The sequence below is a fragment of the Ixodes scapularis genome, unplaced genomic scaffold (genome assembly GCF_016920785.2).
Source record: "Ixodes scapularis isolate PalLabHiFi unplaced genomic scaffold, ASM1692078v2 PGA_scaffold2__306_contigs__length_199485367, whole genome shotgun sequence".
Taxonomy (NCBI): Eukaryota; Metazoa; Arthropoda; class Arachnida; order Ixodida; family Ixodidae; genus Ixodes; species Ixodes scapularis.
Window position 1 is genome coordinate 172,228,292 of NW_024609857.1, and position 15,955 is coordinate 172,244,246.

Sequence of the window (15,955 nt, forward strand, 5' to 3'; positions counted from 1 at the left end):
TGCTGGCGTACCAAGTTGACTTCAGGAACAGCTGGCAGCGTGCTCACTAGTTTCTCGAACTCGTATCCCAAGTACGGCTTGGGATCTAGGTGACCATCAATGGGCTATCGATGTTCGCCGTTGGAATGAGCACTTTGCTACATACCGTCTTTATCGGGAGCGTGAGGTCTTCAAGAAGCCTCGCAGGATCTGCGTCGTTCCTCTCGTAGGCCTTGTTGGCGCGCTGAACCTCTTGCACCAAGAAGTCTGCGTTCCTCAGAAGCGTTCCCTGAACAGCGTGGGAAAGTGCCAATTGCAACGAATGGCACATATGTCTTGCCATTATCAAGCTCAGGAGTTGCCACTCGCGCCTCATTGTCTTGAAAACACCGTTTACGTCCGTGTTCACCAAAGCGTTGTCAACTCCAATGTTGAGGAGACGCTTCATGTCAAGTCTCATGCGCACGAGGAGGCTTTTCAACGCCTGATGATAGCCACAGCCGTGCCATCGTCCAGTTTGTTTAACGCCATGAATATTCTCACAATGCTCTTCTGTGCAGCACTAAAGTACCGCACCACTACACCCAGCAACTTGGTAGTGAAAACATCTGTAGCCTCATCGCTGATCGGGCTGTATTTCGAGTCCCCAATGTCGGCCACCAAGAGCTCTACAAAGTGCGGAGAGAACAGGTTCACAATGATCTCCGTGCACTTGTTTCGCTGCATGCACAAGCCTGCTGTGCTTTTGCCGTCCATGAACTGTTTTTTGCAGTGTTTTGTCAGGTGGTCAGTCGCGAGGATCGCTAATGCTCGCATATGAACAGGCAGAAACCGGCCTCACTTTTGCCGCAAGAAGGCTCGGTTGCGGCTGGAAACTGCAGCCTCTTCCCTTAAGAACTGTAGTACGGTTTGGATGATTTCAACTGCAGCCTCTTCCCTTAAGAACTGTAGTACGGTTTGGATGATTTCTAGTGCTTGGTGGTGGTGGCATGCTTTTTTATATCGGAAAGCTTCGCATAAAATTCGCTCCCACAATAGGCACAGGATGGTTTTGTGCTTTTGTTTTCCACAGAACGTAACCAGCCTTTAAACTCGGGTGAAGACTGCCAACTTTTTCTAGTGGTGATTGTACTTGGGAGGCATAATAACGCTAGGTCCAGCAAGTTGGCAAACCTCAACGCTTGTGTTATTTGCGGAAACTAACCGCCGGCCGTCCCATTCCCAACAAGCTCGCCAAGGCGTTAGCGAGAAGATCCTGAACCAGGAGCAAAACAGCAAAAGACTGCATTGAATTCATGTAGCTACCAGTTTTTTTATAAACCCTCATCCTCGGGGGGGGGGTTATCTTCGATAACCGCACTGAAGTTGTCCTGGAGTTCAACCGTCGTGAGCAGGTTTGTTCCATAACTTGTCAAACAAAGCTGCTCGCGTCAATAAAAAAACCTGCAGTTTTTTTTTTGCGACGTTCAAAAAGGATTTTTCAAACACCTGCTACATAATCCCTGAAAAGGGGAGTGGTTCTATCGCGGTTTGAGAATGTCTTTGCATGACCGCTACCTCTCATCACCCTCACCCTCAACAGGAGGAAAAAAAAATGAGTGACGTCCGGAGCAGTCATCTGAAAGCCACTGGAGAGGCTCTATGTAGCTTTAGTAACAACAATTTACCTAACTGTAAAAAAAAAAAATAAAAGTCCTTAGTAAAGTTACCAAGACTCCAAAAAGACAGAAAAGTCGTTAGGACGACTGAAAACGCACTAAATTTGGCGACTTTCTTGCTAAGGTAACAGCACTGGCCCGCCGCAGCTCCGTGACATCAAGCCCACGTGTCGGGCTTGACATCGCGGAGCTGCAGAGGTGCTGTGATCGCGCCGGAGCTGGGTGGCAGAAGGGCGCGCGTTTTGCATGGATGTCGTAGCATTTCAACATGCGGCAAAGCTGTGTAGCTGTTGATTGCATCGAAAGGTACAGAAAATTCCTCGGAGTGAGCTTCCACAAGTTCTCGGCTGACTCTGAAAGGTGTAGAAGGTGGTAATATCCGCGGATCGAAAAGAATGGTCTTGGGACGAGGACGACCGTTTGTGTGGCAAGCACTTTCTTGAATGCAAGTGTGGTTCCATTTCAATCTCCGTCTCGAGGCTTGCTTATATGCAGGGAAACCGTTGTCTCATTGAGACCACCCAGATTTTGTTCCAACGGTGTTCGCGCACAAAGCACCGACCAAGCGCTCGTCGGTGGCTCGCTACCAGTGTTGGCGGCAATGCATTATTTTTTTCTGTAACATAGTCATTTATACTCCTTACTTTTTGGGAGAGTAAAGAATAATGCGTAACATAGTTATGTTAATCATTATATAATCTCCCCAAGACCTGGAAAAAGTAATTCTTTTTCACGCTTGCTTTCATGCTTCGTTTTATGTTCAGCCCGATGCTACGAGCTGATGGGATTAATTGAATAGCATCAAAAGCGCACCATCATGGTGTTTGTCATGTTTCTGTATCTGTTCTATCATCGATGAATGAATCATAAACAAGAAAGGTTCAGTGACTTCCTCTTTTGACGTTGCTTGATTTGTCCCGTTAGCTCGTAGCATCGGCTGCGTCTGGGCTTAAACTGATATGAAGTATAGGCGCCAAGTCATTAATTGTTGCACTACATTTCACCTACCTTCAACGTTTTGCTTGTCTTTTCCCTATTCAAAAAGTCCCACTTAAAAAAAAACAAAAAAACAATGCCCTGCCCTTTGTCCCAATGTCAAAAAATGCTGGCACAAAAGAAGGCACCGTTATTGTTAAGTTATAAATAAAAAATGCATAAGTGACGTGTGTGTTACTTCACATCAATGGATGTAATGCATTCCTTTTATTTGCAAGTAACGAGTAACATATTTCATTACTTTCTTTCGGTAACACCTACAGCACAGCTATAGTAAGTGGAAGGTGACCGGCGACAGAACAGAAAAAGCGTTACCTTTTGTCGTGCCTTGTGGTCATGAGGGTAAGAAAAATATCATACCTTGACTTAAAGACGCTGTGTGTATTTAATCAATTAGTAAATGCACTTCTGCAGACCCACAGTTTGCTGATCCCACCGGCAGCGCGGAAAGGGGCTCAAAGTAATTGTGTGCCTCGAGACCTGTACGCCTACACCATGTGGGCTGTGAAGTGGCGTGGCGAAAAAACTGAATAAACGTCGACGTTGTTATATATATATATCGACATGTTAGTGGCGCCCTCTTAGTGGCAGTTTGCCCTCGTGAATAAAAAGTCAGGCCTAGCTGTGTGGGACACACACATGTTGGCGGCCCGTCTGAATCCATGGGTCTGGGTCTGATTCAATCGATAACAATCAATATATAACATGGTGTCAGAAGTGGGATTTCGCAACTCGGCAAACTCCCAGGAGAATACAGCATTCGCCTGAAACCGGATGTAAAGCCTACGGTGACTGCCCCTCGCCGGGTGCCAAGTGCACTCGAAGAAACTGTGAAGGCCGAGCTCACAAGAATGCAGGACAATGGCATTATCAAGGCCGTGACAGAACCAACTGACTGGGTTCATCCCATTGTCATCATCACAAAGAAAGATGGAAATGTGCGGATCTGTCTGGATCCAAGAAACCTAAATGCAGCAGTTAAGCAGCAGCACTACCGCATTCCAGTTCCAGAAGAACTCTCTGCGCGGCTATCTGGGTGCACTGTGTTTTCAGTGCTTGATGCCAAAAGTGAATTTTGGCAGCTGGCTCTTGATGAAGAGAGCTCGTACCTGTGCACATTTGCAACACCTTGGGGTCGGTACAGGTTCCTCAGAGTTCCGTTTGGACTCAGCACAGCTCCAGAGCTCTTTCAGCAAGCCATTGACAGAATCTTCGAGCGCCAAACCATTGTGATGCCGTACTTTGACGACATCTTGGTAGCCTCTAGAACACAGAGTGACCATGCAACCCATCTGCGAAAGGTGCTTGAAATAGCACGCAACAACAATCTGAAGCTAAACAAGGACAAGCTCAAGCTGGGTCTGTCTACAGTAACCTACCTTGGTCACCAGCTTACCCAAGAAGGCATTGCTCCTGACCCTGAAAAGGTAAAGGCAATCCAGGCCTTACAACCACCAAATGACAAGGCAGAGCTCCTGCGATTTCTCGGAATGGCAACATACCTTATGAAGTTTATTCCAAACTTCTCAACAGAGACGCAACCTCTGCGTGAGCTCCTGAAGTCCGACGTGGCATGGCACTGGACTCGCAAGATGTCCAATGCATTCATTGAGATCAAAGACAACCTGACCACTGCTCCAGTGTTGCATTACTTTAATGCTGCGCGACCAATTGTGATATCAACCGAAGCCAGCTCATATGGAATTGGCAGCATCCTTCTGCAGGACGGACATCCAGTGGCATACGCATCAGCAGCACTAACGCCGGCACAGCAGCGCTACGCGCAAATAGAAAAGGAACTGTTGGCCGTAGTGTTTGCGTGTGAGCAGTTCTACTACTACATCTGTGGTCGAAGCGTCGTGGTGGAGACTGATCACAAGCCCCTCATCGGCTTGCACCAAAAGGAATTCTACAAAATCTCCCCCAGACTCCAACGCTTGCTCCTTCGTATCCAGCGTTTCACGGTGAAGCTAGTCCATGTGCCTGGAAAACACTTGACAGTTGCTGACACACTGTCTCGTGCACCTAATCCAGCGCAGACCATCAAGACAGATGACGAGGAACATGGTGTCCTGGTCTGCACATTGGTTCACGCATCCACAGCAAAGCTGGCTGAAATCCAAGCTAGCACGGCAGCAGATGAGGTCTTGAAGCGTGTAACGACCTACATCGAGCACGGTTGGCCAAATAAAATCTCAAAGGTCCACCCGTCAGTCAGACCCTTCTACTCAAGAAGAAGTGAGCTCTACATAACCGATGGCTTCATCTGCTATGGCGAACGACTAGTAGTGCCAGAAGCATGCAAGAAGGATGTGATCTCTAGACTTCACATGACCCATCGCGGCATTGTCGCATGCAAAAACCTGGCTTCCCAAAGCGTCTTCTGGCCTAGGATAAACCAGGACATCGAGGAGCTGATCAGCAGCTGTGAAGTTTGTCAACGCCACCAAGGAGCAAATCAAAGAGAACCACTTCTTGACCGAGACTTGCCAATACGCCCATGGGAGAAAGTAGCCATGAATTTCTTCTACCACGGTGGCACCACTTATTTGCTTGTGGTAGATTATTACTCGAAGTTTGTGGAAGTCAAGAAAATGTCGACTACAACGGCATCTGCTCTTATATCAGTGCTCAAGGAGTTGTATGCGTGCCACGGCATACCAAGTGAAGTTGTCAGTGACCAAGGCCCCCCATTTGATTCTGTGGAGTATAGAAGCTTCAACAAGGAGTGGGATATCGTCCACAACCCATCGTCACCACTCTTTCCGAGGTCCAATGGACAAGCAGAACGGACAATACAAACCATCAAGGCCACAATGACTAAGGCTCTCTCCGAAGGAAAGGACTTGGCACTAGTGTTGATGACCTACAGAGCAACGCCAAGTAACGGTCTTCCATCTCCGGCAGAAATGTTGATGGGAAGAAGAATAAGGACTTTATTACCAGCCTGTCCAAGCAGCTTGCTGCCACACTATCCACACAAGTCATTCTCCAAGCAGCCTCAAGCAAGGCAGCGTGCACAGCATAAACATGCGGATCAGCATGCGAAAGAGATGCCTCCTTTTCAGAAGAACCAGCCATTTTGGTTTTGGCATGGAAAAAGTTGGAGAAAAGCAGTTGTGACACAGGTGGGTCCAGCTCCACGAAGATACCAGGTGACATCGCCAGATGGCCAGAGCTACGCACGTAACCGCCATCACCTTCGTGTGAGAATCGACTCCAGAGAGCCCAAGCCCAACCGGAAAGCTGACCCGAGGAAACCCCTACTGACGGCTGAGGACTACTATCCTCTAGACTCCTCGCCCACTGCCAGCACCTCCCTTCGTCAGTCCAATGCAACAGACTCGCCACCACAAGCTCAACCCCGCCAGACTCGCTCAGGAAGACCTGTGAAGATTCCATCAAGGTTCTTGTACTAAACCCAGTCGGACATTTTATTTTTGTGCATTTGTTACTTGTGTGGCGGCATGTTATATATATATATATCGACATGTTAGTGGCGCCCTCTTAGTGGCGGTTTGCCCTCGTGAATAAAAAGTCAGGCCTAGCTGTGTGGGACACACACATGTTGCGGCCCGTCTGAATCCATGGGTCTGGGTCTGATTCAATCGATAACAATCAATATATAACAGACGTGAGCCATTGATGTCGGTGCCAGTAACTTCACGTGGGAAGTCCAGCAGGTCTTGTTTACGGCGTATGGATCATTGGAAGGCAATGCCATCCACACAGTTTGTCTTGACACCACTACCGTTCAAGGTCGGGTAGCGAGCTCAAATAGTCGGGCATAATATACGACATGTTGACAGGATGTATGACACACAAATAAATCTAGAAGCGCCTCTACAACGTCAACAACGAGCACACTCCACACAACGCAATGGCGAAAACAGAGAGCCTGGTTGCTTCTGCCCACGTAGCTACTGCGCATATGCGGTCTTACGGCAGTGTTGGTGAACAGCCGTGCCGGGTGTCGCTCTATAAAAGCCCCCTACACACACACACACGAATGGTATGTATACATACATGTATGGCTCTGGATGAGAAAGGAAAAAACACCTGGTGCCTGAGCCTTCCTTTCCTTAATCCTCAAAGAGCATGCATTTTTATTTTTCTGGACACAATTTCAAAATAGATTTTTTTTAAAAACTGCCAAGTCTAAAACCCTTTGGCAGAGAGGAGCAACTCTAATGCATGGTTAATGTAGGCCTACATTATAAAAGCTTAATAGAGGTTTTTGATGTGCTAAGCGCGCATTTCGAGATATAACCAGCGGCTATGTTTCAATGGCACTTTGTGTATGGTTCTAGATTAAATTTCTGCATATGATCTGCTTTTCACATATTACTCAAACTAAATGTGTATAGAATAGAATGAACAAAGCCCATGCAAAAAGCAGTTTTTCCTTGTCTTGAAAATTTCCCACTGAGATTACTAGCATTTGCAGTGTCCAAATTCAATGCCCTGAGTGCACAGTGAGTGATTTAAAAGTAGTTAATGGGGAGCGTATGATGGAAACAGTTTGAGGGAAATAATCGCATTCTACATAATACCTTTTGTTTGCCTGCTATATATAAAAAGAAAAATCTGATTTTACACCAAATTTTTTTTTTGGAACTGTTAATCTTTTATTTTTTTTTAAACTGTGCCATTGCTCTCAAGTGATCCATGTGTACAACTTGAAAGTAAAGCGAGACTTGGTGCTATTATTTAATTTACTCTGCTAAAAAAAGTATACATGTTTTTAAATACTTTTACACAGATTTTATGTTTTTGTTTTATGTGTTGCATGAAATGGTATTTTACATACACAGGCATGTATATTTAGGCAGAAAAGAATGCTAACAATGCTGTATACCGTGCCACCTTTTGCACTTCTGTAAACTGTGGGGGGTAGAGGCCCAGTCAGGCAGAAATGCCTTTTGCCACTACCTCCCTACCGGGCTTGGCCCGTGACAATCCCAATAAACTTTCACTTTCACTTTACTTACAGGTACCATGTCGTTGAGTTTCTAGCTGACAGCAGCACGTATGCTGTGCCCGATTGGTGGCTCGAAAAGTCGGAGAACCTGCTGTGGTGCCATTGGCCCCCCTACACCACCAAACTGGAGATTGTGAATGCGGTTAGGAGAAACGAGGCCATAACCCCCGATTGGAAAGCACTGAGAGTCAAAATTATTCATTCATACTGTAAGCACATAACTGTAATTTAATGTGACCCCGATATTCATGCAATTCCTCGTCATTTAGATACCCTAGAGCAGGCCCTCGCAAGGCTGGAACAGGCAGAGCATACGTCGAACCTTGAGTCTGACGCTCCGCCGCGGACACGAAGGAGAACGCACAAGAGGGTCGAATCCGACTCGGACGACAGTGAAGGCTACCATCATGGGGAGGGTAGGATATCTTTCTTGGATTTCTTTTATACTTTAATAGAGTATTTTGCTGACCTAGTTATTTTATCATGATGCAAAATTAAAATCTCACAAGTAAGACACTGGACACGAGGTAGAAAGGACAGGTGCTGTCTACTACTACTTGTCTCATGTCCCTTTGGCACTATTTTAATTTTTAATTTTGCCTAATTTTCTTTTTATATTGCATGCAGCCATATTATCTCCAAATTGTATAGATTTTTCTCATGAAGCACACCTTCACAATGTCAGGTTCACGCAACAACAGTACAGTCGACTCTCATTAATTCAAACTCTCTTAATTCAAACTTGTGGATAATTCAAACTAACATGTGGGTTCCATCCTATGCGTCTCTATGGGAGGAAACTCCCGGTAATTCAAACTTTGCTTTATTCAAACAAAGTTTCGGTCCCCTTCAAGTTTGAATTAACGAGATTCGACTGTACTTCGACTTAGTTATGTGGGACAACCCAGACACTGTTTCCACATGCAGTGCCACCCTCCCCCAAAGGTTGGCCTCCTATCATCCAAACCATTATGAGTTTAGAGACAACCGCTTTCTATATGAGTTGCGCAACTGAGTTGATCTATAGTCAGCAGTGTTGGGAAGTATTTTAACTACATTGGAGTTAAGATACTACTTCAGGTAGGTTTAGAAAACTTGTACTTTACTTGAAGTACATTGTCTTAGTATATACTTGTACTATACTTGAGGTATTTTTTCCTGTGTTTTCCGAGGAAAGTACAATTTTTGACCTTAAAGTACACTCCCGAATTTGGTCTTGCTAAATTTGTATCGCAAAATGATGCTTTGTCAACTCTGAAGAAATTTTGGGATGGATATTCTACTCACCAGATACGCAAGGAAACGACGCATCGCTCCGTTTGTACTGGGGGGGGGGGGGGGGGGGCGGCTTTCCCAGCATTGAGATCTCGCTACTTCTCGCTCGGTCAGCGCAAGCGACGATGTTAGAAAATTAAGAGAGGACACTGCTCCACGAGAGGATTGCTTGAGGAAGTTACGGGGTTGACGTCATGATCTCTCCTAGCCCATTTCACCCCCTTGGGCGCAAGCCAGTGCAAGTGCCACCAAAATCAGAAGTAAGGAGGGGCATCTGAATTTGTCGCCATTTCGATAAATAATTACTCTGTAGCCACTCGACGTTATCCAATATTCGCCGCCATTTCCGAGAGACACAGATGCACCGCGATCACCCCTGGGACAACGCATACCAATTTAAAAAGACACTGTATAAGGAAATGAAAGGACACAACAAAAGAGGGCAATAAAATGTACTTGTACTTAACTTTTTTGTATTTATAGTACTTCACGCACATTGCACTCGGTCTACTCACTACTTTACTTGAAGTGCATAACCTCCAATTTACTTTGTACTTTACTTCAGGTACTTTGTAGATGTACTTTACACAGCACTGACAGTAAGTGAAAGGTTAAGAACCACGAAACAGCTTCTGCCGTAAAGCCCTCCGTTCTTTCCATTTTAGCAGAGCGAACGCTGCAGAGGAGGCAAGGAGGGACTCGTTCCCCCTGCAGTGTTTGCTCAGCTAAAGTGAAAAGAGTGCAGGGCGCTTTGTGGAAGGAGCTTGTTCTGGGTTCTTTACCTGCTCCCAACTGTAGTACCGTTGGGTTTAGCAATCAAACAGGGCATAGCATGGACGTCACACCAGCTTCCATCGTGGTGGTCTTCTTGGAGAGTGTATACCATCTGCAGCATACATTTAGTGCCCCCACATTTGATTTTTGCAAGAAAATGTAGAAATGGTCACTACAAGGGTGCGTTAATGGGGACTTTTAGCAAACCGTTACCATGTTCTGCGTACCTCACTACTGGAGCCTTTGAAGCATGCTTTTAAGCGCGTCTTGCACTCACAATATCATTCGGACACACGCTTAAAGGGACACTGACAGGATATTTATGCTCGTCGAGGTTTTAATTTGTACATGACATATGAGAGCCCAACCACCCAGAAAACAATTCGCGGCTCGAAATTCGTTTTCTTATCGCCCGGAAACTGACGATCTAGAACCGGCCGTTGTGAGGCGCTCGCTCTTTTTTCAGTGGTCACGAGTCGTTTTTTATGGTTTAGACACAACCACCAAATATAATCAAAGTCGTGGGTCATTGAAGGCATGCACACAGTATTAGAAATAGTAAAGAAATATGATATTCATTTTTTGTGACTTCCAAAAAGCTGCAAAAACCTTGATGGGAGAAAAAAAAGTTGCACAGCCGCGTGGCTTCCGCCAAATCTCTCCTCCTCTATGTTCTTCCTCCCCAGTCAGTTTCGGTTTCGAGCAGTTTTGTTTTGTTTTTACTTTGTTAAAAATATATGCGACACTGTAGCAAAATATTGATTGGGTAGTCTTCTCACACCGCAATGAATCGCCTGGCAAAAAAAATTAATTTTGAGGAGTGTCAGGGTCTCTTTTAAAAGCATGCTTCAAAGGCCGTGGTAGTCCGTAGCGCGGGATGCGGTAACGGTTTTCTAAAAGTCTCCTTCGTCACATGCAGGCCATGCACGCACTGGTCAAATCACACCCTCAAAGCAGTGAAACAAAAAGGTTACTACACATTGTAGACTGCATTAACCTACAGAACTGCGTGCAGTCGAAGGTTTATGTGAACTTTTTTGTTTTTCATATGTTATTTTCAGCTCCATTAATTCCACCACTCCCTGTGCCGCCACCAATCCCGGTACAAGGTCAGTTGTAGTTTTATTATTAAAACTATTTTAGAGCTCTTTCACCTCAAGTGAAAATGGAGGACCAGTGAAGCTGTTACCTTTACGACGTCTAGAACGATTCCTAGAGGACGACCTCAAGTACGACTTCTAGGATGACCTCAAGGACGACTTCTAGGACGATGCCTAGAGGACGACTCCAAGGATTACCTCGAGGGTAACGCCTAGAGAACAACCTCAGGGACAGCTTCTGAGACAACCTCGAGGACGATGCCTAGACGACTTCGAGGACGACGCCTAGAGGACGACCTCAAGGACGACTTTTATGACGACCTTGAGGACAGCGCCTAGAGGACGACGCCCCTAGGACGACCTCAAGGACGACTTCTAGGACGATGCCTAGAGATGATAACAAGGGATCAGAACTTCACTATCTAATAATACCAGGGAAGGCTGAGGGGGATCGGTGGCCGAGTGGGCTAGCGCACACCTGCTCGGAGCACGTGGAGCGAAAGCTCGCACTGCGGAACCCAGGGATCCTGGGTTCAATCCCCGCCCCTGCCCGTTTAGTTTTGGATGAGCATCGTACCGACGTGCGATCGTGTTTCACTACCGCGTTATGCACGTTGAAGACTCCAGGCTGGCGCTTCTACTGCACTGGCTAAATTTCTCATCTACAGCTGGAAGACTCGTCGCCCGTTGAGGCAGACCAAGTTCTAGGCTGTATAAACATACTCGCAACCCAATTTTTTTTAGGAAGGCTAACTCACTCTGGTTGCCCCCTCTTTGTTTCTATTTAATCATACTTGCCACGACCGATGGGGAGTTTTCTGTCGATATGTCAGGACACATTTTTTCTGAGACCCTAGCATATAACAGCTTCCCTGTAAAACTGTCAGGAACGTACATTGTCCCCTTTCTAACAGTTCACCAAACTGAAGGGTACGACCCGGCGACGTACTTCAGCCAAGCTGCAGGCTCATCACACATGGGTGAGACAAGTTGCATTTTATTTTGATATTCTGATGAATATTTATGTATCCTTTAAAATTATATATTGCCTATAGGGTATGTACCATTCCTGACTGTCATGCATTTGGAGGTGGTGCTCATGCAGCAAATGGGGATGGGTCAAACGTCCAAGAGCTGCATTCAAATTGCATTCAAAAATGCATTCAAAATTTTCTTTCTGTAACACCTTCACACAGTTAGTATTCATGCAAGAGCCTCCGGATTTATTCCTCTGGCTATCTGTGGTGGCCTCATGAATTACAATTAAGGTTTAAATAGCCTAACTATCATGTTACTTGGCAGTACCCCGAAACGCCCCCGAGGAGCTACCTACCTACCACACCCTGCGTCCACCACGTACAGCTGAAGGAGGTGAGAAAGTGGAGGCAACCTGTGAATTTTCATGATGCGGAAAGCTGCCACTCGTAGACAGATTTGCAGCTTTTCAATGTGATGTTTGTTTTTGGCATAATGAGTAGGGGAGATCAAGTTCAAAACAGGGAGATGGGAGAGGACAGGTGAAATAAATTTTACATTGCACTAACAGCTCTGTAGCATTCCATTTTCATTTCATTGCTTTTGGACTGGATGTTTCAAGGATTCCAGCCATGAACTTAACCATGCAAAACATATGTATACCGCTATAAGCTTGGTAATGATGTCCGACTCTGCAGGCCAGGCACCTTTCAATAATCATGCCACCACCTGCTCTGTATCAAGTTATCTGGCAGCTACTCGCATTAAAACAAATTTTGAGGTTTGAAATTGAAGGAATATATTTGTAATTCTGATTATCAGTTGCCTTTTGTAATATATGTTATTTTAAAAGGTTGTGCCTAATGCACTTTAAGGTACTGAGCATGCGCCCAGTATCACGTTCAGAGGGCCGAAACTGCTCAAGGACAATAAGAAAGGGGACGAAAAGAGGGTGGTTTTTTTGTTACCTTATTGTCCTTGGTGAAAATGCCAGGATAAAAGGGGACTATTCCTTTAGGTCTTGCCTTCGCAAAGCTTGATGACGTAATTGTTAGATTGAAACGACCCGTCTGACGACATAAACTGTCAAAGAGCAGATAATTGGGCTAGTTGGTAACTAAACATCTAAACGGTATTAGCTTACACGTAGAGAGAAGAGCAGTGAGGGAAGTACTGTGCCCAATTGCGCCGTCAACGAATGTCTGCTACGTCTTGCAACAAAGCGCCATTTTTTCTAAAAATTACGCCACACCTGCGCCAAGATGGGCAAAGCGGAAAAGAGAATAAAGGAAGATATTATTAGTCGACTCTAATATTTAAAGCAGGCAGAAGAAACAAAAATGGTACAAATATGTATTTCAATCACAACGTCTCTACTCAATGTATAGTTTGTTTTATTTGAGGTCAGGGTTCAGTCGAAAGCTCAAACATATACAACTTAAAGGCGCTAGTCGCGGAACATTCGCTGCACTTGATTCGTTTAGTCAATGAAAGACAACGCACAGGAAAGTGGACGAATGCCATGAAATCGCTCTTTGACGTTGGTTGGTCCCATTGGCTCGCAGCTGCGACTGCGCTTTAAATTAAGGTGAAACAAAGTGCTGAAATTGCTCGTCTACCGTGCTGGTTGGTTGATGCGTTGTTGGATTGATCGCCGACATCGTCTAAATTTCCAGACTATTTCGGCGATGTCAGGAGCTAAAAGTCTCGAGAAAATTTTACAAAATAGTGAGATGGTGGATACTGTGATAAGACAGAACCAGGGTCTTGCACTCTTGATGAGATCACTTAATTATCATGTCTGCCGCATGTCTCTCTGCCGCCTTTGACCGGCATGCGTGTGTCGAGCTTCACCGCTTTGCACCAGAGTGTTAGGTGCAGCGGCTGACATGGGTGAGTGCGTGGGTTAGCGCGATAGGTTCAGTAACTATGCTCAGTACTATCCCAGGTCTACTTCTTTTTTCTTTGTTTTGGTGGTAGGTTGATTTTCAAACTTAAAAATCTGCGCTGAGAAAAAAAAAAAAAAGAAAGCCAGTTTGTATTTGAGCAAATCGTAGTTAAGGTCGTTCCTGTGCTGTTGTCGATGGAAAGAACAGCAAACTTTGACCTCTCTCTGGTTCCAAAGCTGCTAAGGAGCAGTGTCACTTGCACAAGTTTAGGCTTTCGTGATATTGTCACGAATGGCGACTTATGAGGCGAAGAATAACCACTAAATATTTAATGGGGCGAGCTTGCGCCCAAAACAATATAGAAGTAAGTTAGCGTCGCGGGCGTCGATGTTGGTGATACAGCAGGATCGAGCGCTGGAGTGAGACTGACTGCGGCTCGTCGCACGGAGCTCCTTACGTACACGCAAGGGCATCTGGAACAATCGGAGTAAAAGGTTCGGCGTATAGAAGATTCGGACCTCGAACAAGCAACAAGGTTCTCGAATTTACCCAAAATCTAAGTTGAAAGAATAAATAAAAGACTCGTCGTTCCCAGGAATCGAACACTGGGCTTCCGCACGAAAGTCAAGCGTGGTAACCACTCGGCCACGCACGTGCTCACTCGCCCACGTGTGTGGCAGTATTTGTGGGTGGCTGTTTTGGCAGCCCATAAAATTATAATCTTGAGCTTAGTAGGTTCACAAAAACTTGGGGGGACGCATTTGTGTTGATCAACTACCTGGTTTCTGCAGGCATTTTTCTGAACTGTTATATGTAGGATATATAACAACTGGCTGTAAAAGTGCGAGGAGAAAAGATTTATACCAACCTAAGCTTTGCGCTATGATTAATTTTTAGGAATGGTTTGAGTACCCATTGTGAAAGGAACCCTCTCTGTCTAGTATACCTATTTCTAAAACGAAAGCTTGTGTACATTTGGCACCTTACCTATACTTATTACAAAAAGTAATACGTAATATGCTTCGCTATCAAAGAGGAACCCTCAATCATCATCAGATATTAACCCACTGAGTGATGCAATCACTTTATATTATTTTTAAGCGATGTGCGCACTGACGTTGGTATCTGCTCCAGAAGAATGAGTGACTGCTTCAAACCAATGTTTTGCAAGCTAAAAAAAGGTCAAATGCCACTTTCATCACTGGAAGAGAGAAGAGACAGGATAGTGCACTTCTCTTCTCTCTACGTGTGCGCTAATACCGTTTAGATGCCTGATGACAGTTCAGCACGGCTTATAGATTGGACACAAAAACTGCGTGATCACTCGACTTTGGCTCATAACAATCAATGCCTCGACGGACACTTGGGTAGTGGCTTGTGTCTGACCACTGTGGCGGTGAGATTAGCCAAACCACAGCCAAACTCTAACAAGGCCTGGAACTCAGCACGTGTTTTCTACTCTTCCAACCCCAGCGGGTATGAATAACGTTGGCAACATAGGGTGGGCATCGGGCCACTTGGTCGCTTCTTCTGGCTCCGAATCGAGGGGATGAGTGATGCTCATACTTATTGGATTTCTTTGGCAACTGCCTTTGCCTAGAAAAACACCAAAAAAACTTAGGCAAGTTTATTCAGTTATTAACGTTTGGGAGTGAATCTAAGTAGCAGGGCCGTAACCAGGGGGGGGGGGGGGTTAGGGGTTCTGACCCCCCCCCCCCCCCGAATTTTTTTTCTGAGTACGGCCCTGGTCGGTGCACTTGCAGCCAGCCGATTTTAATCTCCACCTCTGCGCACGCGCAGTGGCGCCGGTCGGCTACCGGATACCAAACCGGGACCGGTTCTCCAGTTTGCTGCAACTCTCCATTATATGCCACCGATGCACATGATTCGTAGGCGAAAATAAGCCAATAGACACTTTCAAAATGGCCGCCGTTGTCCACGAAAACCCCCCCCGAAATTTTTTTCTGGGTACGGCCCTCCTAAGTAGTATTTAGCAAAAGCAAAAAAAAAATGGTTTCATGGCTTCTTTAGTGCATATGTGCCCGTGTTGCATTGGGCTCTTACCCGCTACTTTTTAAACGTTTTGAAAATCAGGAAAGGGCATATCAAGTGCTGACCCTATGCTTCAGTGCTCACCGGGATGGCTAGGTTGGGCATTTTCATGTATACGTTTTAAAAGGTCACGAAAATGACGTAATGGCGTCTGATTGTTGGAGGCGATTGACTCCACCAATCAGGCTCCATTACGTCACTTGTGTGACCTTTTAAAAAGTGCATGAAAAATCTTGAGCCATTCCACTCTGTGAAGGTGGATAACCAGCAAAGCTG

General features: G+C 45.6%; 1 protein-coding gene across 1 annotated transcript; it reads left to right on the forward strand.

Moving 5' to 3' along the window:
- Positions 1–3,865: 3,865 nt before the first annotated feature.
- LOC120850220 (uncharacterized protein K02A2.6-like) lies at positions 3,866–6,026 on the forward strand. Its single transcript, XM_040222663.1, has 4 exons — positions 3,866–4,060; positions 4,673–5,516; positions 5,702–5,761; positions 5,947–6,026. The coding sequence occupies exons 1-4, from the start codon at positions 3,866–3,868 to the stop codon at positions 6,024–6,026; spliced, it is 1,179 nt and encodes a 392-aa protein (XP_040078597.1).
- The last annotated feature ends 9,929 nt before the right edge of the window (positions 6,027–15,955 follow it).